This window comes from Triticum aestivum, chromosome 5D (assembly GCF_018294505.1).
Source record: "Triticum aestivum cultivar Chinese Spring chromosome 5D, IWGSC CS RefSeq v2.1, whole genome shotgun sequence".
Taxonomy (NCBI): Eukaryota; Viridiplantae; Streptophyta; class Magnoliopsida; order Poales; family Poaceae; genus Triticum; species Triticum aestivum.
In genome coordinates, this window is record NC_057808.1 from 549,482,578 (window position 1) to 549,507,322 (window position 24,745).

General features: G+C 46.0%; 1 protein-coding gene across 1 annotated transcript; it reads left to right on the forward strand.

Moving 5' to 3' along the window:
- Window positions 1–21,118: 21,118 nt before the first annotated feature.
- On the forward strand, window positions 21,119–22,537 carry LOC123126146 (aspartic proteinase nepenthesin-1-like). The gene has a single exon (XM_044546539.1). The coding sequence runs from the start codon at window positions 21,153–21,155 to the stop codon at window positions 22,518–22,520; it is 1,368 nt and encodes a 455-aa protein (XP_044402474.1). The 5' UTR covers window positions 21,119–21,152; the 3' UTR covers window positions 22,521–22,537.
- The last annotated feature ends 2,208 nt before the right edge of the window (window positions 22,538–24,745 follow it).

Sequence of the window (24,745 nt, forward strand, 5' to 3'; positions counted from 1 at the left end):
AAAAGTTGTTTCGGGATACACCATTAAGTCAAATTGGTTTCGGCACATGCCTGATAATTCTTGGAGGATGCCAGAATCATTCTGGAAGCTTTTTGGAATTTTCTGAGATAAAAACCGGAAATGTTCCGGAGCTGCCGGAGCCACTTCAGATGCGTTTCGCAGATGAAAATCACTAAAACCGGAATTGTTTCGGAACGCGTTGAAAATCATTTTAGTGGGTACTGGAAATGTTCTTAGCCCACATAAATATTTTCAGTTCGATCAGACGCTGAAAAATGTCGTCGTGAATAGTGAAAATCAGCTTTATGGTTACTTTATGGAAAGCCACCTTTTGGGGCTTTGCTCCAAAAGATCTTGGGGATGACATGGATGGATAGGAGCCATTTTTTGGGCCCCTCATGGGGGTGTGGCCGGCCACATGGGGTATCCCCCCTTGGGGACCCTCTTGTTCCTTGGTTTCACTCCTAGGTCCTTGTGGAAGGACTTCATTCATGTGCATTTTGGGTTTTTTGTGAAACTACCCTACCCCCTTGGGATTTCCTATAAATAGAGGTGGAGGGGCAGCCCTCCACACTCATCCCTTGCTCTCATACACATGCCATGCATTATCTGGCTTCTTCTCTCCCTCCCACGAAAAGAGTTTCGTAGAGCCGTAAGGCTGTCTGGGTTCCGGCAGGAACTAGTTCTGGACGGCGAAGCCCTGCCGGATAGATGACACCGTATGTGTGCAACTCTGTAGAGAGATCGTAGTTTCGGTCTTAGTTCGTGAGTGCCTCCCGAAGGGCTGTCCGTGTGACCGTCCGAGTTTCGAAGGTCCTCCCGAAGGGCTGTCCGAGTGACCGTTCGAGTTTCGAAGGTCCTCCCGAAGGGCTGTCCGCGACACCGTCCGGGGGGGCTGTTCGACCGCCTCCCGGAGGGCTGTCTGAGGAGCAGATGAGGGTATACATCCTCGCGGTTGGGAGGTTGTAAATCCTAGCTGCGGGGATCTGCACCGCCGATCGTCATCGACTCTACTTCCCGCTGCGCTACGAGTCGGTAACGAAAAAGATCAAACCATGTATGCAGTCTCCATAGTGGTCCTGGGCTGGTGCGTAGGTCGGAAAATTTTTGTTTTCTGTCGCGTTCCCCTACATTGCCATGTTTGGGACATGCGACGTGCTGAAATATCAACAACGGCAATCACATAATAACTACTCATGATTCGGATTTACTCTTGGCCTAAGAGCTAGGTCCCTTTGCATGATGACCTCAAATGCCAGGTGGGTCACCTTGATCTTTGTCATTCTCAAGCGATTGAAAATGTGGTGGTTCTAGGCATTCCACATGATGTCAATCATAGATGAGGAGCCCACTAGACGCCTCCTTTCATTACTATCGAATGTCTTCAACAATTCATTCACCAAGCATCAATGGACGGGTAGCCCTCCGTCGATCAAGGAGGGAGATGGGCGTCTGCCGTTGAGTTCGACGTTTTTGTTTCTACTTACACACTATTTGTTCAGTTGGAAGTTCTGACCATTGACCTACCATTACATACCTCAGTTGTGAGGCATTGTAGGTGTCAACAGAACAACATTGATCTTGATGTATGCAATAACAAGCCAAATATCATAGGTGACTAGATGAATAAAAGCCAAACTCTTGTGTACCATGCACGTCTACGACGGTAATCCGCTTGATTGGAAGTCACAGAAATAGCATGGCCTTGAATTGCTTAAAAGGGGATTATTTGTAGGGTCGGTAAGTGTACTCATATTCGTACTTGGCAAGACCCATGGATCCCTTGTGGTCATTCCTTCAAACCGATCACTCCAAAGAGGAATTGTTGTTTCGAATGAGTTTCTGACTTCATGGATGGTAATGGTATTTGGAATACTCAGCTGCTTAATGAGCACTTTTAGCCTATGGATGTGCTGCAAATTTGTAAGATTAGTACGTCTCCAAGACAGCAAGATGATTTTTCTTGCCTAGCATCCAGAGAAAAGTGGCTGATTCACAGTTAGGAGTGCCTATCATTTAGCTATGCAAAACCATGAGGAACCCTTTTCTAATGGTGCTTCTAGTGCTCAACCTGATGGTACACCGCCGATTTGGAACCTTATCTGGCAAGCCACTGTCCCTGTCCCGCAAAAGATGAAAGTGATGGCATGGAAGGCGGCGACCGGTGCACTTGCTACCTTTAAGTGCAGACAATACAGACACCTTCGAACACGTGCAACTTGCCCGTTGTGTGGTGTTGAAGATGAGAGCTCCTTCGATGCTTTAGTGGCATGCAAGGAAGCGGTGCAGCTCTTGGAAGGAATGAGGACGATATGCCCAATCCCAAGCAATGAACTTCTTTCTAGTAATTACTAGGGAGGAATGGCTGCTCAATATGCTAGAAAACTATACAGAGAGGGTACATGACATGGTGCTGATTTTAATATAGAAAGTCTGGAATTTGCGACTGATTTATTGCATGGAAAGGACCATGTTCCGATAAAAATCTCAGTCATCTTTATAATTAGCTATCTCAACTCTATATGGAATGCAAAAGAGTACAACTCGGAGGAGATGATCAAAGTTAAAATGGTAGAGGGCGAGGGGTGGTCAGAACCCAAGAACAAGGAAACTGCGTCGGCCAGACCATTGCCTGCTCCTGCTGAGGGACGGATCGCCCTTTTGGTCGACGGTTCGTTCTCCTTAGACGGGACCGCGGGTTCAAGATGGTCCCTAGGAATCCGGATGGAAACTTGATCTTTGCTGCTTATCGACACCTCTTCTTCTGCAATGATGACCTTGAAGTGCAACTATACATGCCTTAAGGGAGGATCTAATGCTTTCTTTGGAGCAATCAGACTTTCCCGTGGTAATCTGACTCTTCGACGACACTTTCTGCATTGTCCTCAGATATTCTTGATCGATCGGCTTCTGGTCATTTAGTCTCAAAGATTAAGTTCCTCTTAGCTGGTAGAGTTTTTTCCTTTGAAATTTCTAGTGGTCATATCGCCCATGGAACGGAATAGAACACTTTTACACCCCCCCCCCCCCAAATATTCTGAGGGGGAAGGGGCACACGCACGCACACGATTGGAAGCTACTCGGACGCACACCCAGCCCACGACGCCATGTGCGTGTTGGAAAGCAACTCGGACGTATCCCACGACGCGATAACAAGTAAGAAAGCACAGAGACGCGAAACCCCTCGTCCATCCCCTTCACCTATTGCCGGCGATCACACCGCGTAGATGGCAACGGATCAGGCCGATCTCACTAGCGACCTCCCGGACGATCTGCTCGGCACTATCGTTTCCTTTCTCCCCACCAAGGACGGCGCCCGCACGCAGGCTCTCTCCCGTCGGTGGCGCCCCATCTGGCGCTCCGCGCCTCTCAACCTCGACGACGACGTACCTGAAAAGACCATCTCTGACATCCTCTCTGCCCACCTCGGCCCCGTCCACCGCATCTCGATCTGCATCAAATCGCTCCGCTATCGCTACCACGGCCACACGCGGCTAGCGATCCTGGACGAGGCGGGCGATGCCAGGGTCGACGGCTGGTTCTCCTCCCGGGTTCTCGCGCACCTCGAGGAGCTCCGGATCGACTACAGCCACGGCAGGAACGGCAACAACGTGTCGATGTTGCCACCGTCTGTGTTCCGGCGCGCGCCCACGCTCCAGGTGGCCACGTTCGGCCGGTGCTGTCTGCCAGTGCCACCCAACCTAGCCGTGGACTTTCCGCTCCTCCGGCAGCTCACGCTGTACAGGGTAACCCTAACGGAGGAGGCTCTCAGCGCCGTACTGTCCGGCTGCCCTGCGTTGGAAAGCCTTCTGCTGGCTGAGAATGTGGGCTCTGTCAGCCTCCGCGTCAACTCTCCAGCTCTCAAGAGCATCAGCTTTTGTGCTCCTTATTACTCTCACCTTGTCAAAGTCCAAGAGCTGGTCATCGAGGACGCACCTTCCCTCGAGAGGTTGCTGCTCAATCCCAAGTATGGTCCGGCCACCATCCGGGTAGTCCATGCTCCTAAGCTAGAAATATTGGGTGGTCTAAGTAAAGGCATATCACAACTCCACCTTGGCACGAGTGTTTTTCAGGTACGTAGTTGATGAGATTTTTAAATTATATATATGCTTGCATTAGGCTGCTCGTAGTGGGTAGTATCATAGTCTATGACAGTACCTCCGTAATACATAGTATCATAATTTAGTATCATCTTTAGTACTCCCTTCGTCCCAAAATAAGTGATTCAACTTTGTACTAGTTTTAGTACAAAGTTAGTATAAACTTGAGTCACTTATTTTGGGACGGAGGGAGTATAATAGATGACCTTATTTATTGGTATCATGCAAGACACAAAGTAGTACACTAATTACTATGATATGTTATCATATTATGATACTGAACTCTCTTTTTCTTGGCTCAATTATATGCAACCTCTTAAAATTGTCTTCTTGCCATGCATGATGTTAACTATGATACACCCATTACGGGCAGCCTTACTGCTTAAGCTAGCTACTATTATTGATACATGTTTGGTTTATTATTATTTTTTTTAGAAAATGGTCGTCGTTAGCTTGACAACCATAATGAACACGGTCAAGATTTTGTCTCTTGTTCTTGTTGGCCCCGATTTGGATGCAGTTCTTGACTACCTCGAGTGCTTCCCCTGCTTGGAGCGGATTTATATCACCGTGAGTATTTTCGCCAGATTGCTTAAAATGTCAAGATATCACGTTGCCAAATTGTTAGCAAGTGTTCTTTTTTCCTTTGTCTCCAGTTAGATCCACCAAGGTGCCGGCCAAAGAATATAAAAACTGTGATGACGTATGACTCACTAGATGATCCAATTGAATGCCTTGAGAACCATCTGAAAAATATGGCGTTGAAGGTCTACGATGGCAACAGTCCACAAGTTGACTTTTCCAGGTTCTTTGTTTTGAATGCCAAAGTGCTAGAGAGAGTCGAATTTGGCTTGCCTGAGATATCAATCTCCAAGAAACGGATGGACGAATGTAGGGATAACCAACACGGGCAACTACGAGTCGAAGACAGAGCTTCTCGCAGTGCTCAGTTTGTATTCAAGAACTTTGTTGGGACTAAATGTAATCATCACAACAATAAGGATATCCATGATCTATCGATGGCAGATCCGTTTGACTCCTTCTTTGATGGATATGTTACCATTTGAGAAAGTGTCCTTAATGTTCAAAGCTAACTTTCATATCTTGTTTGTGGTCAAAACTCTAAAGTTGTATTACTGCTTTAATGAGTTATCTCTACACAGTGCTCTACATCATGTAGGAATGGGAAGATCCCATGGTCCACTTGTGGAAGTGTTTGTAGAGCACGTATGAGGAGATTTCTATATAGTCCAATTTCTACCATGTTGCTTTAGTGCAAAATCTACTCGGTTTAGTTGGTTTTTTCTGTTTCTTAGTTGGTGTGGTTGGTTGTTTCTTTGCTCCGTCCCTGGTATTATTGTAAAGCTGGTCACCGAAACATGTCCTATTAAAGGTTGCCTTTTTGCTAATTCTTAATTGCAGTAACCAATGTTTGACACAATGTAAGTTACATACCTAAATTTTTTCCCAAAAATTCGCAAGCACTCTTACACAACAAGCTGGATGAGCTCATGCCCCACCTAGATGGGAGGAGCAGGCCACTAGCAGCCACATCTTTGAGAGTTCAGAACCAGCAATCAGCGTCCTCTGCCCCTTGCTAACAATGTAGGCCTAGGATCTTACTACCGAGGGTACCACAATTGATGTATACAATGTATAAGAAACATAGGTTCAATATATATCAGAACAAAATATGTAAAGTTCCACGAGACAGGACTTTCAACACCTGGGTGGCCCTACACCTTCTGTGAACGGTAAATTCAAAAACAATTTAAAAGAAAATAAAAAATTGGACAACAAATGTGATCAAAGTTTCAATGATTTGGCAACATTTCAGCTAAAAATAACATTCGAGGAGCCCTCACCTAAAAAAGCAAAATCACTATTCATAATTTGTGTGCACTTTTGAGCAGTGATTTTGTTTCTTTTTTTTTGTGAGGGCTCCACGAATGTTATTTGTGGCTAAAACTTTGCAAGAACATCAAAACTTTGATCATCTTTGATCCATGAAAGTTTCTGATTTTTTTATTTTTTTTCAATTTTTTACGAATTTACTGTTCACTAGTGTGTAGGGACACCCGGGAGCTATTACACCTTTCTCAAAGTTCCATTAAATAGTGTAATTTGGTTAAAACAGTAGTGTAAATCCAACAAATAAACTATGAATAGCATCAAGTTTCTATACAATTAGTGTTAAGTATGCTATGGAAAGTATTTTTCATTTTTGTAGGGCCCTAGATCTACCCCTAATTGTTGATTTCTATCTGCTGCCACTAGCCCCTTACCACAAGCCCCTTTCTCTTGTTTCTCTTCTTCTGCATGGCCAGAACTTCTATCCTGACCGGAGTTCGATTTGTTCGATTTGTTCCATTTGTGATGCTTGTGTTTTGATTATCGCAGGGTGGCACATCTTGTATATATCAGAAATATATGTATTTTTTTAGCAAGATACCTAAAATTAATCCGCTACCTTGCCATAGCCCAACTTATATACGCACTTAAAGAAATCTTTGGGGTCTAACATAAGTAAACTGGTTGTAAAGTAACTAATGACATGTACTAAACAGTCAATAGTAGCTGGTATATATTGTAGCCTTTGGAGCGTCATGTTGTCAAAGTGTTCTTATCGGTCAAACCGTAATGACAACATTAGTTTTCCTTTTTTTCAGGAAAAACTCCCGATCTATGCATCAAATTATGATAGTACAAAGAACATAACAAGCAATAGAAATTAGTTGTCCTTGGTAGCATAGGCTTGCTACTTTAACTATTTAGAATGTTCAAAGTAAATGAAGTACCTTGTTTCTTTCCAAAAATATTTTCTAATTTTATTTTGTGAAGGCACGACATGCTATTGTCGAAAATATTTATAGGTTGCATAGATTGAGTTAACCAATTTATTGTGGGATGCGCGACATGCTTATATTGAGACGTGAACCAATAACAAAGGTAAGTATGTTTTTAAACGACAATTTGTAGCTCGGGCAAAGTTCCCCTCCAAGGTCCACCAGCCAGTCCGTGGATTCTCCTCCCCTCCGCCCACCACACTCTGGCGGTGGGTTGTGGGGGAGTGGAATCCTAGTGCCCTGAATCTGGCTAGTAGTTTAGGTTAGGGTCTTTTAGTCCTTATTGCGGTGGCACTCACATGGATGGCGACGCTTCATCTTTGAGTTAGTCTTTCAGCCTTCAGGCCTCCTCGAATTCATCAGTCATGACATAACTGATGTAGCTATGGCGTACATTCAAGTCGTGTACTTGGAGCGTGGAGTTTAGGGTTTCTCATGTTACATTCGTGACAATGACATGTGGTGTGACGAACTTCATGTGGATTCAAAGGCTTAACTATAAAAACCACGGCTCGCTATGGCCCCAGCGCGATGGACCTTATGAGGGACTCATGCATGAAGATTTCTTGGCTGTCATCGACAACACTAGTGCAGAAAAGCCTAACAATGGCATGGCAAAATTGTCCGTGCCGGCGTGGACACCCGACACCACAAATATGGTGTCGTTGTTAAAAAATAGTGGTGGCGTTGGAGCGCACGTCAGCAATATTATATATTCCTATGGTGTTGGATCTAAGTGTACCAACGGCAGTATCATACATACCTATGGCGTTTAATATTTTCCAAAGCCACAAAGAAGACCAAACTATAGAGGCGTTGTATTTTCACCATACTAATATCATAACTTTTTTAAGAGGAAATAATGTTAGTATCTAACTGAATGAATTTAGATTAGCTACGTCGAAATAGAGATTAGATCCGTGCACTACTGGAATCGACGGCTTTGCCGAGTGCCGTAAACACTCGGCGAAGGCCCAAAAAAACTCGGCAAAGGACATTCGGCGTACAGCCTTCCGGCAAATAGAATTTCGCCGAGAACCAACCATCGCGCACTCGGCAACGCCTTTGCCGAGCGTTTTTTGTGATACTCGGCAAATTTTGGGACTCGGTGAAACATAACTAACGGACGACGTAAACGGCAAACATTGGTACAGTTGCACTCGGCAAAGGTGATGGCTTCCCCGGGTTGTACACTCGGTAAAGATGTTCAGCAAAATTTAAAAAAAACGCCGCCGTCAACGGCGACGTCGATTCATGCCGGCGAGTTACAGTGACCCACAGCTCGCGAGTCACCACTCATCTGAGCAATGCACCCTCCTCTGCCAAGCTAGCCTGTCCGCTGCTTGTGTGGTAGCTTGGCCGGTCCATTGTTGGCTTGCCGGAGCGTACGGGTGCTGCTGCTCAGCCAGAAGACGCGTCTATGCGAGATGAGCCTGGCCGCCGCTCTTGGTGGCACCGTCGACGACGCATGTGGCTCGTTGCCTTCATGGTTGTTGGTGCCGCCGCTCGCTGGCGTGTGGTTGGTGAGTTGCTGCCTTCCCACCGTGTGCATGTGCTGTCGCTGCCACTTGCAGCTTCCTCGCATTTGCTGCTTCGCTGCTACGTGCATGAGGGAGCTTGGTGGCCGGCTGCCGGCGTACGTGCTGCTAGCTGCTGCTACTTTGCTGCTTGAGAGATGGCATGCAAGCGAGCCGGAGAACGAACGGTGCGCACCTGAAGCTAGAGGTGCTCAAGGACTACGCCGGCAGGCTGCTGCAGCTGCTCGAGTCCTCCACCGGCGTGCTTCGAGTTCTCCATGGCTGTGTGCCTGTGTATGGGAGTGTGGATGTGTCAGACGGTGAGAGGGATGAGAGGGACAGAAAATAAGGTGCGTGTGTGTGTGGCTGTGCGTGGCATGCATGTGTGTTTGTGTTTGTTTGTGATAGAGACGTGTGTGGTTCTGATGCATGGAGAGAAAGCATGAGATACGAGATGTGTGGTTGTCTGTTTGCCATGTCATCAATCCGTGGCACTAGCTCCCAACCAATCAGAGACAGGCACACTTTACCGAGTGTTGCTCTCGGAAAAAACCTGATAAAAAAATCAACATAAAGTCATTTAAATTGTGGAAGTAGCTAAAAAACTAAAAAATTCATAAAACATCGGAATTAAGCATAATGTAAGGTCTACTTACTGTGAAAGTTGGAGTGGTACCATTTTGCACCTTGCTTTTTGTAGTTGCTTTACAAAAATACCATTTTTGACACTTAAAAAATGAAAAATAATTTTATTTTACAGAAAAGTTGGAAACTCTATTTGACAACATTGTTTTTAATGACAATATGCACTTGTATGTTTAATTCCGATGTTAACTTGATATGGCCATCACCTTGGTCATTCAACTTGAAAGTCATGAAAGTTCATACACGATAGCCCCGTTTTGTGAAGGAATTTTTTTCAAATTAGTTATATTGAAAGTTTGGTATTTTTCCTCGCAACTAGTACACATAAAAAGACTCCATGCGAAAAGATTGCATTTTTTAAACTTGTATTCGTTTTCTTTTATTTTTTCTAAAACGGGGTCAAATTGGTCGACATGGCTATTCATCACAATGGGTTGAATCTCACAAAACTCTAAGTTGTTCTCCCATATAATGACTACTTGTATATCTAAAAATATGTTTTGCTAATTTTAATGACTGAGCTATCACACACTTGCAGTTCAATTTTGAATTACTTTCGGGAAATTGATATAAAGTCATTTAAATGTGCGAAAGTAGCTAGAAAACTAGAAAATCCATGAAACTAGGGAATTGTGCATAAAATATGGTCTACTTACTGTGATAATTGGAGTGGTGCCATTTTGCACCCTGATTTTTGTACTTGCTTCACAAAAAACACCCATTTTGGACACTTAGAAAATGAAAATTGATTTTTTGTACAAAAAAGTAGAAAACCCTATTTGGCAACATTGTTTCTAATGTCAAGATGCACCTATCTGTCCAATTTGGGGACATTATAATAAACTATGCAATGAATATGACCATCACCTTGGTCCTTTGACTTGAAAGCCATGAATGTTCATACACGATAGCCCGTTTTGTGAAGGATTTTTTTTCAAATTTATAATATTGAAAGTTTGATATTTTTCCTGGCAACTAGTACACATAAAAGGACTCCATGCGAAAGGATTGCACTTTTTAAACTTCATTTTTCCAACACGGGGTCAAGATGGTCAACATGGCTATTCATCACAAAGGGTTGAATCTCACAAAACTCTAAGTGGTTCTCCCATATAATGACTACTTGTGTATCTAGAAGTATTTTTTGCTAATTTTTATTACTGAGCTATCACACACTTGCAATTCAATTTTGAATTACTTTCGGGAAATTGACATAAAGTCATTTAAATGTGCGAAAGTAGCTAGAAAACTAGAAAATCCATGAAACTTAGGAATTGTGCATAAAATATGGTCTGCTTACTGTGATAATTATCGTGGTGCCATTTTGCACCCTGATTTTTGTAATTGCTTCACAAAAAACACCCAGTTTTGACACTTAGAAAATGTAAATTGATTTTCTTTGTATAAAAAAGTAGGAAACTCTATTTAGCAACATTTTTTGTAATGTTAATATGCACCTATGTGTCTAATTTTGAAACATTATAATAAACTATGCAATGAATATGACCATCACCTTGGTCATTTGAGACTATATTGATATTTAGCATGCCAAAAAGTGTAATTAATATGGCTTAAAAGAAAAGGTTTTCAACATGAAAACTATCCGTCTCGTCAAAATAAACAAATTTGATCTTTGGACCATCTTCATCCGAGGTCGTATGCAACCTGTACAGCCAAAACCATGAAGTTTAGCGAAGACCCCCTTTGCCGAGTGTGACACTAGGTAAAGACCCCCTTTTGCCGAGTGTGATACTCAGGAAAGCCCTGTTTGCCGTATTTGTTGTTTTACCGAGTGTTTTATCCACAACACTCGGCAAAGTGCCTGTTTGTCGTGTTTCGCGTTTTTGCCGAGTTAGGTACTCGGCAAAGACAATATTGCCAAGTGTCCGATATAATGTACCCGGCAAAGAGCCTAACACTCGGCAAAAAGAAAAATTCCAGTAGTGGTGGAAAGGTGTGTGATATTTATTTTCTCCAATTCTAAAACACGGGCATGTTTCCTAGTGTCCTACAAATATATTCGTCTTTATTTTTGGACAACGTTAACGCTCATACGTGTAGTGGGAGCCAAACCCGCCCACACGCCCTATAGCACACAGACGACGCCATGTCACCGCATGCATGCATGTGAAAATCTTTTTAGATTTTCTGTTTTTAAAATGTTTTATCTCTTAAATGAAAAATCCGATTGAAGATCCGTTTTCACCATTAAATCCGTCGCGATGAGATCTTCGAAACTAGATCTCATATCAATATATTTCGACGAATTTTTTTTTGTTAAAAGTTTTCGTGTCTATTGCACATGAATTGCCATGATGTTTACACTGAAGTTGTCATTATATGTTTCAGCTATTTTTTTCTATATTTAAAAGTAAATTTTGACATATTATAAAATGAGGAATTAAGAAACTAGACTTGCCATGCATCATAAATTAAAATTGCCATGATACATGCACTTAAAATTGCCATGGTTCATAAAAAAAATATTTTCATGGTCAAAGTACTGGAATTGCCATCATCGAAAAACTAAAATTGCCACATGGCAACTTTAGTTTAAGCACTATGGCAACTACAATGTAAACATCATGGCAACTTTTGGGCAAAAAAAAATTTCGTCGAAACATATCAACATGGGGTCTAGTTTTGAAGATATTGTCGAGACAGATTTAATGGTGAAAACAGATTTTTAATTCGCTTTTTTAATTAGGAGATGAAATATTTTTAAGCCGAAAACCAAAAAGATTTCTGCTGATGTCATCTGTTAATACGTGGCAAAATGAGTGGTGATGAAGGCGTGTGAACGATGTGCAAACGTCCACACGTGTGGGCGTTAGTTTTTCCGTTATTTTATTTTTTGGAAAGTGTACCTATGCTGGAACCATAACCGTGTTGAAAAGCAACTCGGACGCACACGGCACACCTAGCCCGCGATGCGATTAGAACAGCCCACGGCAGCAGCACATAAAGGCGAAAGACCTCGTCGTCTGTCAGACCGTCCCCTTCACCTATTCCTCCCCTGATCTGAAAAATACACTCCACATATTCCTTCCCGTCGCCGGCGATTACACCACGCACATGGCGAAAGATCACGACGATCTCATCGGCAAGCTCCCAGACGAGTTGCTCGGCACTATCGTGTCCCTCCTGCCAACCAAGGACGCCTGCCGCACGCAGGCACTCTCCCGCGGGTGGCGCCACATCTGGCGCTCCGCACTGCTCAGCCTCGACGCCGGCTTGTCCAAAAAGATTGTCTCCCGCATTCTTTCTGCTCACCCAGGCCCCATCCGCCGCATCGCGATCAGCATGGACCCCCTCCCCTACCGCTACCACCGCTGCACGGGTAGCCAGATGGTTGATGACGCCGGCGATGCCAGGCTCGACGGCTGCCTCCGCTCCCGTGATGACCTCGCCAGCATCCAGGACCTCATAGTCGTCCACAGCCACGGCAGCTACTGCACCGACGTGTTCCCGTCATCTGTGTTCCAGAACGCGCTCGAGCTCCGCATAGCCAGGTTCGGCCGCTGCCGTCTGCCGTCCAACCTAGTCGTACGCTTCCCGCTCCTCCAGCAGCTGGACAGTGTCACCCTGACCGAGGAGGCTCTGAGCGCCATGCTCGCCGGCTGCCCTAGGTTGGAGAGCCTTCAGCTGCAGGAGAATGTGGGCTATGATAGACTCTACATAAGCTCTCCGACTCTCAAAAGCATCGGCTTTTCTAGTCGGGTCCGACAAGAACAAGTATCAGATTTGCTATTTCACATCTAAGTTCATAGCCATTGGATGTTCTCCTGTCTTTTAAGATTTGTGCGTACGTTTTCTGTCACACTTCTTTGGATTTTGCCCTCGTCGAGGCCCATTTTCACGAACTTATTAAATAAAAAGAGAAGAAAAGGGGGAGCTTGAGGGATCGAAACACTGGTCTTAGGGAAGAAAGCTAGCGCCCACAACCAACCTGTCATCCTCCAGCTCGTGCTATGTAAAGGGAGGCATCCTACTTGAAGCGGATCAAGCCGTTTCTTTCTTTTTGTTTCGTCTTGTTTTCTTTTCTCCATTTTCCCATTCTTTTTTGCATTTTTTCTTCGTTTTTCTCTCTTTTTTATTTGGTTTTCTTTTTTTAGTGGCTTTTCTTCGTTTTTTGTTTGATTTTATTTTTTTTCCTCTTCATTTTTTGTTTTCCTTTTTTTCTTATTTTTTGTTTTTAATCTACATATTCGTATATGTCAAAACAATTTTGTAAATAAGTGATCAAAATTTTTTGTATACATGTTCAACATTGTTCGAACGCTTATTCAACATTTTTCAAATACTTGTTCAATCGTTTGATACTCGTCCAACACTTTTTAAATACTCGTTCAACATTTTTTGTATACATGTCCAGCATTGTCAATTCAACATTTTTCAAATACTCGTTCAACATTTTTTAATACTTATTCAATATTTTTCAAATACTTGTTCAACAATTTTCAAATGTGTTTTGAAGAGTGTTTTTTGATGTGTGTGTGGAATATTTGAAAATATAAATAAAAGTACAAAAATAAAGCAAAAAACAAGAACAGAAAATAGAAAAAATAACAGGCCCTGGTCTCCCGCGCGGCTAGGCCGGCCCATCTGGGGCTGCCCCTGACGCGAGGCTTGCCCCTCTCGCGTAAGGCGACAAATAGGGGCACCCTTCGTTGTGTGTCTTGCGACCCATTTTCGAGTGGTTGCTACTAGCGAGCCGTGGCGTTGCGTTGTTGTCTGTCTCGCGGCCCGTGTGTCGAGCGGATGCGAGAGGCGGCGCAGGGTGTTGTGCTGTTTTTTGTTGGGCTGCCGTTTTTTGTCTTTGTGGTAGCAGTTTTTGAAGACGAGGGAGCGGTGATCCATTTTCACCCTCTTTATAGCATTCTCCTTCCCGACGACATTCATTTCACCCATTGCCCTCTGTTCCTCTTCGGCTGTTGCTTCTCGAGGCGGTGACAATTTCTAGAGAGCAAGAAGGAAAGCGAGACGCGATCCGAGTGAGTTGCCATGTTCTTCCTTCTTCTCCCCCCTCCCCTGCCGCTTTTTTGTTGTGTGTCTATGCGATTAGCTCACAGATCTAGCACATCGTTTCTTTCTTGTTGTGTGTTAACGATCTAGGATTTGTGCATCAATGCCCAAATGTATAGGTTTTCACAGTTTTAACACCTTGTTTTCTTTTTGTTTTTGTGTATTCATCGATCTAGGGTTTGTCCTCCAGTGTCCCAAAATGTGGGTAGGGTTCCTCACTGTTGAGCAGACCCTTTTTTCCATGCATCAGTGATGTTGGCAACTCGAGGGATGTAGTTTGTAATCGCCCGAGTTGCAAGTCCACCCTCGACTCGCAACTCAGGGGGTGTTGTTTTGGTTTTCACCCCAGTTGCCAATCGACCCTCGACTTCCAACTCGAGGGATGTAGTTTGTAATCGCCCCAGTTGCAAGTCCACCCTCGACTCGCAACTCGGGGGGGTGTTGTTTTGGTTTTCACCCCAGTTGCCAGTCCACCCTCGACTTCCAACTCGATGTATGTAGTTTTTAATCGCCCCAGTTGCAAGTCAACCATGTATTCGCAACTCGTGGATATAGTTTTGTAGTTGCCCTAGTTGCAAGTCCACCCTCGACTCATAACTCGGGGGTGTAGTTTTGTAGTTGCCCAAGTTGCAAGTCCACCCCTCGACTCGCAAGTCGAGGGTGTTTTGTTTTTTTTGTTCTTGTTTCATGGTAGTTGCAATTAGACCCTCGACCCACAACTAGGGATTTCTGTCGGCCCAGTTGCAAGTCCACCCTCGACTCGCAACTCGGGGGTGTAGTTTTTATAGTTTCCCTAATTGCAAGTCCACCCTCGACTTGCAACTCGGGGGGTGTTGTCATTTGTTTTTGTTTCATGGTAGTTGCAATTAGACCCTCGATCTTCAACTAGGTGTTTCTGTCGGCCCACTTGCAAGTCCATCCTAGACTCGCAACTCGGGGGGTGTAGTTTTTATAGTTGCCCTAGTTGCAAGTCCACACTCGACTCGCAACTCGAGGGGTGTTGTCTTTTGTTTTTGTTTCATGGTAGTTGCAATTAGACCATCAACCTGGAACTAGGGGTTCTGTCGGCCCAGTTGCAAGTCCACCCTCGACTCGCAACTCGGGGGGGGGGTGTTGTTTTGGTTATCACCCCAATTGCAAGTCCACCCCGACTTGCAACTCGAGGGATGTAGTTTTGTATTGCCCCAGTTGCAAGTCAACGATGTACTCACAACTCGGGTATGTAGCTTTGTAGTTCCCCTAGTTGCAAGTCCATCATCGACTCACAACTCGAGGGGTGTTGTCTTTTCTCCTCGTTTCATGGTAGTTGCAATTAGAACCTCGACCTGCAACTAGGGCTTTCTGTTGGCCCAGTTGCAAGTCCATCCTCGACTCGCAACTTGGAGGATGGGTGTTGTTTGTTTTCAAGTTGCAAGTCCACCATGTCCTCGCAACTCGGGGATGTAGTTTTCTATGCCCCAGTTGCAAGTCTACCGCCGACTCGCAACTCGAGGGATGTAGTTTGTAATCACCCAACTGCAAGTCCACCACCGACTCGCAACTCGAGGGATGTAGTTTGTAATCACCCCAGTTGCAAGTCCACCCTCGACTCGCAACTCGGGGGTGTTGTTTTGGTTTTCACCCCAGTTGCAAGTCCACCCCGACTTGCAACTCGAGGGATGTAGTTTGTAATCGCCCCAGTTGCAAGTCAACCATGTACTCGCAACTCGGGGATATAGTTTTATGGTTTCCCTAGTTGCAAGTCCACCCTTGACTCGCAACTCGGGGGTGTAGTTTTTATAGTTGCACTAGTTGCAAGTCCACGCTCGACTCGCAACACGAGGGGTGCTGTCTTTTGTTTTTGTTTCATGGTAGTTGCAATTAGACCGATTCCTGAAACATAGAGACGGCTTTGCTCAGTCCTGGGCTGGCCCTTCTCTAGGTTTTCTCGCAACATGGTGACAGCTTTGGTGCCCATTCGGCCGATTCCTTGCACTAGGAAGTAGATCTCAAGGTGGCAGAGCTACTTGACAAGGTGGTTCGTCGCGGGCTGGCCGACGGCCGTGCGTGCTGTGCGCCGGTGGCCCTCAATGCTCTGCGCGGTGGCATGCATGCTCGGGCAAGGCGAGGTGGCACTGTAGGAGAGGATAGGGGCGACGTCAACGAGTTGGGAGGGATGGAGAGGAGAGATCGGGCGAGTGGTGGGCCTGGTGACAACGGTGGCAGCGCTCGCCGGTGGGATGGGAGAGGGATAAGGCGTCGTCGCCGCCCGCCTTGAACTGGACGAGGACAGGTCAAGTCTTCTCTCTCTTCCTTCTCTCCCTCTCTCTATGCGGTGCGTGCCCTAGTTAACAGGTGTTGGAGCTGGACTAGGCCAAGTCTCGGTCCGCTCGGTTAGCCCGGTTAAAAACAGGACCGGACCGAAGCTTTATCGGGCCTGATTCCTGAGCTCGGACCGACCAACTTTTTTAACGTTCCAGGACCGTACGGTCCGGTCCTTAACTGGCTGCGAGCCGGGCCAAAAGCCCGCTCGTCACGTCCAGGCTGAAGCTTGACAACCACAATGCGCACAGTGAAGGTTTTCGCTCTTGATCTTGTCGGCCCTGATTTGGATGCAGGTCTTGACTTTCTCAAGTGCTTCCCCTGCTTGGAGACGCTCTATATCGCCGTGAGTGTTCATATTCGCTATATTGCTTAAAATGTCAAGACATCATGTTGTCAAATTGTTACGAAAAAGTTTTTTTTTCTTTCTGTCTCTAGTTAGATCCATTGAAGCGTGTCGTCATTGGTGTCCACCGAAGAATATCAAAACTGTGAGGGAGTATGCCTCACTAGATGATCCAATTGAATGCCTTGAGCACCATCTAAAGACAATGTCGTTGAAGATCTACTATGTCAATGGTCAAGAAGTTGACTTTGCCAGGTTCTTTGTTCTGAATGCCAAAGTGCTAGGGAGAATGGAATTTGGAATCCTTGAGAGTTCAATTAATGGCCACGACATAGACAAATGGAGGGACAATCAAAACAGGAAGCTACAAGTCGAAGACAGAGCTTCTCCAGGTGCTCGGTTTGTATTCAAAAAGTTTGCTTCGACTGGCTCCAATTATAGCATCAGCAAGCATGCCCATGATCTGTTGATGGCAGATCCGTTTGACTCCTCATTCTTAGACGGAACTGTTACCATTTGAGAAGGTGTCCTTCGTGTTCATATCTAAATTTGATATCTTATTTGTGGTCAAAAGTCTAAAGTTGTGTTACTGCTTTAATTATGTATCTCTACATGGTGATCTACAGTATGTAGGAATGGGAAGATTCTATGGTCCACACAGAAGAATATATAGAAGGACATGTGCTCAAGCTTCGAACCAATAATTTGATAGATTGTTTGTAGAGGGCGTACAAGGGGTTTTCCCTATAGTCCAGTTTCTATAGTGTTGCACTTGAGTGTGAAATCTCCTCGGTTTGGTTGGTTTTTCTGTTTCTTAGTTGGTGTTGGTTGTTTCTTTGCTCCTTTGTATTTGTATAAGCTGGTCACTCAAGCATCTAGTACGCACTGCCTTTAGTGAAGAGTAATAGAAAAGGAACCATTTTGCTTATTTTTAAATGTGGTGTCCAATATTTGACACCATGTAAGTTAATTCACTTCAAATGTTTAGCCAAAAATTCATGAGCACTCTTAGCCATGCTAGATGTGCTCATGGCCCGCCTGCATGGGAAGAGCAGACCACTCGCCACCACTTGTTTCAGAGTTCAGAACAGGTATCAATGTCATCAGTCGTCTGCCCTTGCTAACAATGATGGACCTAGGGTGCCACAGTTGATATATACAATGTATAAACAACACAACTTCAAAATATCAGTGTAAAAAATGTGTGAATTTCCACTAAAATAGTATAATTTGAGTTAAACATCATAGTAAATCCAAAAAAATAGTCTATAAATAGCATTAAGTTTCTGTAAAATTAGTGTTAAGTATATTATGCAAAGTATTTTTCAGTTTTCCAGGGGCTTTCATGACACCTTGACACCCCCAAGATCTACCCCTAGTCGCTAATTTCTACCTGCTACTCCCTTTTACCACAAGGCCCTTTCTCTTGTTTTCTCTTCTTCTGCATGGCTGGAACTTCTCTCCTGGCCAGAGTTCGCCCACTCCATGTGTGATGCTTGTGTTTTGATTATCGCAGGGTGGCGCATCTTCTATATATTAGAAATATATGTCCTTGTAGCAATACTAAAATGAATGTGTTGCCTTGCCATAGGCAATCTTATGTAGCCGCTTAAAGAGAGTATTGGTGGTCTAACATAGGTAAACTAGTCGTAAAGTAACTAACGACAGGTACTAAATGGTAAACAGTAGCTGATATATATTGTAGTGATGGAGCGACAACTTGGTATGTGGAGTAAGCTAAACGATGTGATACTGGACATTTGGACACATCGTTGTTAACTGCAAATAGTTGTCCTCAGTGGCATTGCCTTGCTACCTTAACTATTTAGCAATTGTCAAAGCAAATGAAGTACCTTATTTGTTTCAGAAAATATTTGCAGGCCGTGCGTTCCTATAGTAAACCCTATATCATTTTTTCTCTTAAGCGCAGTGATTTGATTAAATTGAGTTAATCAACAAAGATCAACTCACAAGTTATTGTCCAATGCATGACATGCATTCTTGAGACCTGGACCAATAAAAAGGTAATACGTATATTTTCAAATGGAAATATGTAGCTAGGGCAAAGTTTTTCTCCCCTCCAAGCTCGACTTGCCAGCCCCTGGATTCTTCTCCACTCCGCTTGCCGCTCCAATGGTGGGTGGGGGGATCCCAATCCTTCGGATCTGGTTAGTAGTTTAGCTTATTGTTTTTTAGTCCTTTCGGGTACGGCACTTGAACGGATGGTGATGCTTCATCTTCGAGTTGGTGTTACAGGCTTCGAACCTCCTTGAATTCATTAGTCAGGACGGAGTGGATGAAGCTCCAGTGTAGATTCATGCCTCTAGTTCGTGCATCGAGCTTAGGGTTTCTCGCCATATGTGCGCGAGGGTGTCATCTGGTGTGAGGCACATCAGATCGATTCAAGGATTTAAATACGACGACTGCGGCTCTAGAACGATGCTCATTAGGGACGCGTGCATGAAGCTTCTCGGCTGTCATCAATAAGGTCAAGTCGGCTCTGGTATGGGGCAGCGATAGCGATGCGCCGGCAGCTCGTTCTAGCGGCGGTGGTCATTCAAATGTCCAGGAACCTCGATGTAATTTTTATTATGTTTGAGGTGCTTTTGTAGTTTCCTGAACTTCTATAACGGATTTGTGTCTTTTTGTAATAAACGGAATCCATAGAAAAATATGGTAGCCTGTCTAACTGGGTTGTTTACTTAGTTCCCGTTAATATAAAGTCGTGTGTGATCATATGGCTAGTGTGCGGCGGCGGCCAATGTGATGTCCCGACTCCTCACTTTAGCATAATTTTAGTTTAGTTTCTATTGTTTCTTTCTTTGGCCCACTGCGAGGCTGCATTATTTTCCATGTGGACATTTTGATCGGTCAATAGACTGACATGCATATAAATATTTGGAGTTATATGATGAGCCAGTGATCATATAATCACGTGAAGTTATACTTACTGACCGTATTGATCTTATTTTGTATAACAATTATGACGAATTCAGCAACCATGGATTGCATTTTACTCGCTTTCTAGCAACAACTACGAAAACAAGAGACAATATGCATTAAAAGGGTTATGCATGCTTTGTTGTGTGGTTGGTGTTGTTGTGTTTTCATTAGAAAATTACTCCCTTTGTTCCAAAATGTAAGGTGTATTAGTTCACTGAAAAGTCAAACCGCTTTTAAGTTCATGACAAGTGCGTGTTGTCCACCCTCACTAATTTTCTCCTGGTGATGTTCCCCCTTTCTCACGCGTCACATTTCTATGTGGTTGAAGCTTCTCTCCTGGAGGTCAGAGTCCATTGGCTCCATATGTGATGCTTGCTTCGATGATCATAGGGTGGCACTGTTTGTGGAACTCATGGATGGTGGGAAGCGATTCCTTGAGAGATTTCTACGGGTTCTAAGGTTTGATTAGGTTTTCTCTGTAGCGACATCCTAGTATCTTCACAATTTAGCAATGGTCACACTCTCTCCATGTTATCATGCATCAGAGATATTCTTTACTAGTTAGGTTCGGTTAGGACAGTTAGATTTATGTGGTACCTTGCTTGTTTCAGGACAGTTAGATTTATGTAGGGGTCGACTGAACCGAACACAGAAATCGGTAATTTGCTCAATCCAGGATGATCATCTTTTATATATCATGCATATATGTTGTATAGTTTCTTTACATTTTAGCGCAAGATAATTGAAATGAATAAAATTACTTTGTCACAACCCTGCTTTCATAACCGCTTACAGCAGTGGAGTTTAGCATTATTCTTCAATTCATGCCTGCATGGGTAAATTCATGCTGTGCAAGCGATATACAAATCTAAAAAGGGATTTCTGCTACATAGTTAATGTAGCCAAACCCTTGCTCAGCATTCAACTCTATCTACACAAAGTAACTCGTTTAGAATAAAATGACCAACTCTATCTACACAAAGTAACTTGTTTAGAATAAAATGATCATATTAGATACGGCTTTCGCTCTAGTATTCGATTCATGTTTGCATGAGTTAATTGGTATGTATCTCCAACGTGAGTGAGAGTGAAGGGATATGCAAATCTAGAAAGGAGATTTTCTCTACATAGTTAATGCAGCCCAAAAGTCTTGCTCAGTAGGGCAAAGACAGACATGTTGTAGTATACTCCAATTCATGTTCACATGAATCGGCACACATCGAATGAAGATATGCATATAGTACTACAAGGAGATATGCACAATGAATGAAGATATGGATTTTGGCACCACAATTAATTAGTGCAGCCAAACCCTCGCTCAACATTTAACTCTGCGTGTACAAAAGGATAGCGAAGACTCTGGTTGCATTCAAGCCACCAAGTTAGGTACGGTGCTCTAGCTTGCTACTGTGACTCCGTTGCTGCAACCATGGAGCTTGACACACGCGCTCTCGCCCTCCTCCCGCTGGTGCTTGCCTCGCTGGCGATGTTCCTCCAGCCTGCCGTTGCAACCCATGGCATGCCACGCCCCAGCGGAGGCTTCAGCCTGCGCCTGGTGCCCAGCGCCGGCTGGAACAGCACCATGCACGTCGACAACGGCGGCTTCCTGCACCTCAACGAGCAGGCAGCCACCACTGCGCTTCGGCCGCATGTCCACGGGCCGAGAGGGCTGACATACAGCGTGGCCACCACCGTCGGGACGGGCCGCGGCCGCCGCACCTACGACCTGGTGCTGGACACGGTCAGCAGCCTGACATGGATGCAGTGCTTGCCGATTGCGCATCCGTTCCCACAGATGCCGCCGCCCTTCAACCCGGAGATCTCGACGTCGTTCAGACGCGTCCCGCACGGGAGCGACCTGTGTCATAAGCCATCCAGGGGCAACGATTGCGAGTTCCGGGCCACCCGCCTCGACGGCGCGCACGCGAGCGGTGTGCTCGGCACCGAGACCTTCGCCTTCGCGGACGATGGCGGCCGCGCCGCAGCCGCGGAGGTTGGTGGCGTCGTCTTTGGCTGCGCGCACACCGCCACAGGGTTCCACAGCCATGGAGTACTAGCCGGCGTCCTCGGCCTGGGGAAACTGATGCCGTCTCTCATCTGGACTCGGCTCCGCCAGCACCGGCAGGACGGCCGCTTCTCCTACTGCCTCTTCGGTCCCACGCGTCCGGAGAGGCACGGCTTCCTCCGGTTCGGCGCCGATGTCCCGGCCACCGGCCACATGAAGAGCACCAACATCCTCTACATGCGCTGGACCAGCCCGGATTTCAGCGCCTACTTCGTCAAACTCCTCGGAGTCAGCGTCGCCGGCAAGCGCCTGGCCGGGCCACCCGGACGCCGCATGAGCGAATTATTCCAGCGCCACAAGTCGGGCGGTAGGTGGTACGGCGGGTGCCTGATCGATCCCGGGACGGGCACGACGACGATGACGCAGCTCGCGTACAACGTCCTGGAGCACGCCGTGGAGGAGCACGTCAAGAGACTGGGGATGCCGCTTGTGAGGCGCCACGGGTATCGCCTTTGCTTCAGCGGCGCGACTCAGGCCGCCATCCCGCACCTGCCGACGATGACGCTGCACTTCGAGGAGGGCGGGGAGGACGACGGTGACCTCGTGATAAGGCCGCAACAACTCTTCGTCTTCGTTCAGCACGACATCTGCCTCGCCGTGGTGCCGAGCGAGCACATTACCATCATCGGCGCGATGCAGCAGGTGGACACGCGCTTCGTCTATGACATCACAGCCGGGAAGATCCACTTCGCCCCCGAGAGATGCAGCGACGACACAGGCGGTCCCAACTGAACTAGGATGTGGGCTTCAAGTAAACCCTTTTATTTAAAAAGTTTACCGTTTTAGATCAATGCAACTTTTTCTTGAATTAGATGTTGTCAACTGAATGAAAAGAAATAAAGAAGACTAGACATGTGGCTCTCCCTCCCCTCCCCGTTCCTTCATTAGCGCATCTCCCAACACGACTACTCAACTCACAGTATCTGTTCGCGGACACGCCATCCGTGGACGTGAATGCGGGAGCCGGTCATCCACCCATTTAAATGCATAGTAATATAAGAGTCAATTAAAAGTGCGGTGTTCATACTTCATAGCGGTACCACAATCAAAATAAGGCGAATGTTCATAGTTTTTACATGTGCTCGATCACAGAATTTTCAGTCTTGCATCCATGCAAAAAAGGAATTTTCGCCTGCACAACCCAGATGTATGTGCCTCCTCTCTAACTCCGTTACCAGCTCCTTCGCATTGGCCGCCTCGTTCTCCTCCATCACCGGATCAACCGCCAAGCACTTTAATATTCTAACACCGACGACTTGTTGGCCGAATGACCTCGTAAAACAAAGGCCCAAAACACAACATCAACCACAAACAGGCTGAAAGCACAAGGGGCCATGAATGGCCCCACACACTTAATGAGCCGTTAATAGGCCGAAAGTAACCACAATTTACGACGGCCCATAGACATAACGGATCTTATGGGCCGAAACTCGTCACAAGCTTAAAATGGCCCAAAGGCATCATGGGCTTTTAATGAGCCAAAAAAAAGAGAAGACAACACATGTGGCTCTCCGTCCCCTCCCCGTCCCTTCAGAGCAAACTCCAACGCGCCGACGCATTTCGTCCGTGCGTGCCCATTTGAGTTGAAACGAACACAAAAGTCTGCCCAACGTGCCGATCCAAATGGACGCGCGTCCACTTTTTGTCCGGCAGGTGACCCATTTCAAGCCCACATTTGGACCTCGTTTGTGTCGGAGCAGACGCGCGACGTCCGCCTACTCCTTCCCCTAGCCCGCCAGTCGGTGGCACATAGGCCCTTCTCTTCCTCCCATCGATAGGTAGCACTCCCGGCCGCCCCACCCGTTGCGCCGTCACCTAGTTCCGGTGCCCAGGCCAGCAGTCCGCATCCACATACATCCTCCATAGCACGCCACCTTCCAACGTCACCGTCACCACCGCCTCGCCGCACGGCCGCCGCAGCTTCCCCGATGTCGCCTCCAGCACCACCTCGCCCCCGCACCCCCGATAGCCACTTTACGAGAACTGTTGGAGAGGGTTTTTTTGCCCAAACTTCCCATAAACGGCAATTATTTTGGAGTTAGGGGGACTATTGGAGTTGCTCTTAGGCTATTATGTAGGCTGCAGTGTTGTTGTGGCAGCAGCGATGACGCGCGGAAGAAGCGGACAAAGTTGTAAGAAAAGGATTGATATAGAGCTAGGTGCCGGCTGCAGTGAGAAACGGCCTCATCAAGCTGGTCAAAAAGAAAGAGACGAAAGCCAGTGAAGTCCAACGACCCGGTCTTTAGAATTTGAATTTTGGCCAAGCGGGAGAAGATGCCAGTTTTGAAAATGAGCTCATCTACCTTGACTGCATAGAAATCTTGTTTGACTGAAAAACAGTGGTTTAGTGCTGACTCAACGAGCACTTCATTAGGGCTAATGGACAGTGACATAAAGGTGACCCAGAAACAGTGAATGTGAGAGGTGTAGTGCATATGTGGCGGTAGCTGATTAGGGTGATTAGCATGTAGCATACGGTAAAAAAAAGCTAATACCAGGCCGAAAGCGTCTAACCTTGGGCAGGTCAAGGGCTGTTGACGGTGAGGGCTGTGATGCAGAGATGATCGTCATCGGAGAGGAGGTCGTGGATCCATGCATGGGCGGCCCGGCCTTTCCAGCGAGCGAGCGTCCGGGGCCACACAGCGTAGGCGGACGAGGGAAGCGGATCAACATGCCCCGTTTATGGAAGTCGCCCATGGATGCAATGAGGTGGGCAACAACTGGGTTGGCGACGGTGAACGAGAAGCAAGAGTCTCCATCGTCCACAACGTTGAAGTGGGGGAAGCAGCCACCAAAAAGACGGGCGAGGATGAGGGCCATTGAGTCAGCGGTTAGGGCAAACGGGAATTGGATGACGCGAGCATACATACGGCAGCCATGGACGCTTTTGCATGGGTCAACGGTGACAGGTGACCGGAGTTGCGTGGTGACCACACCTTCGAAGTGAAGGCATAGAT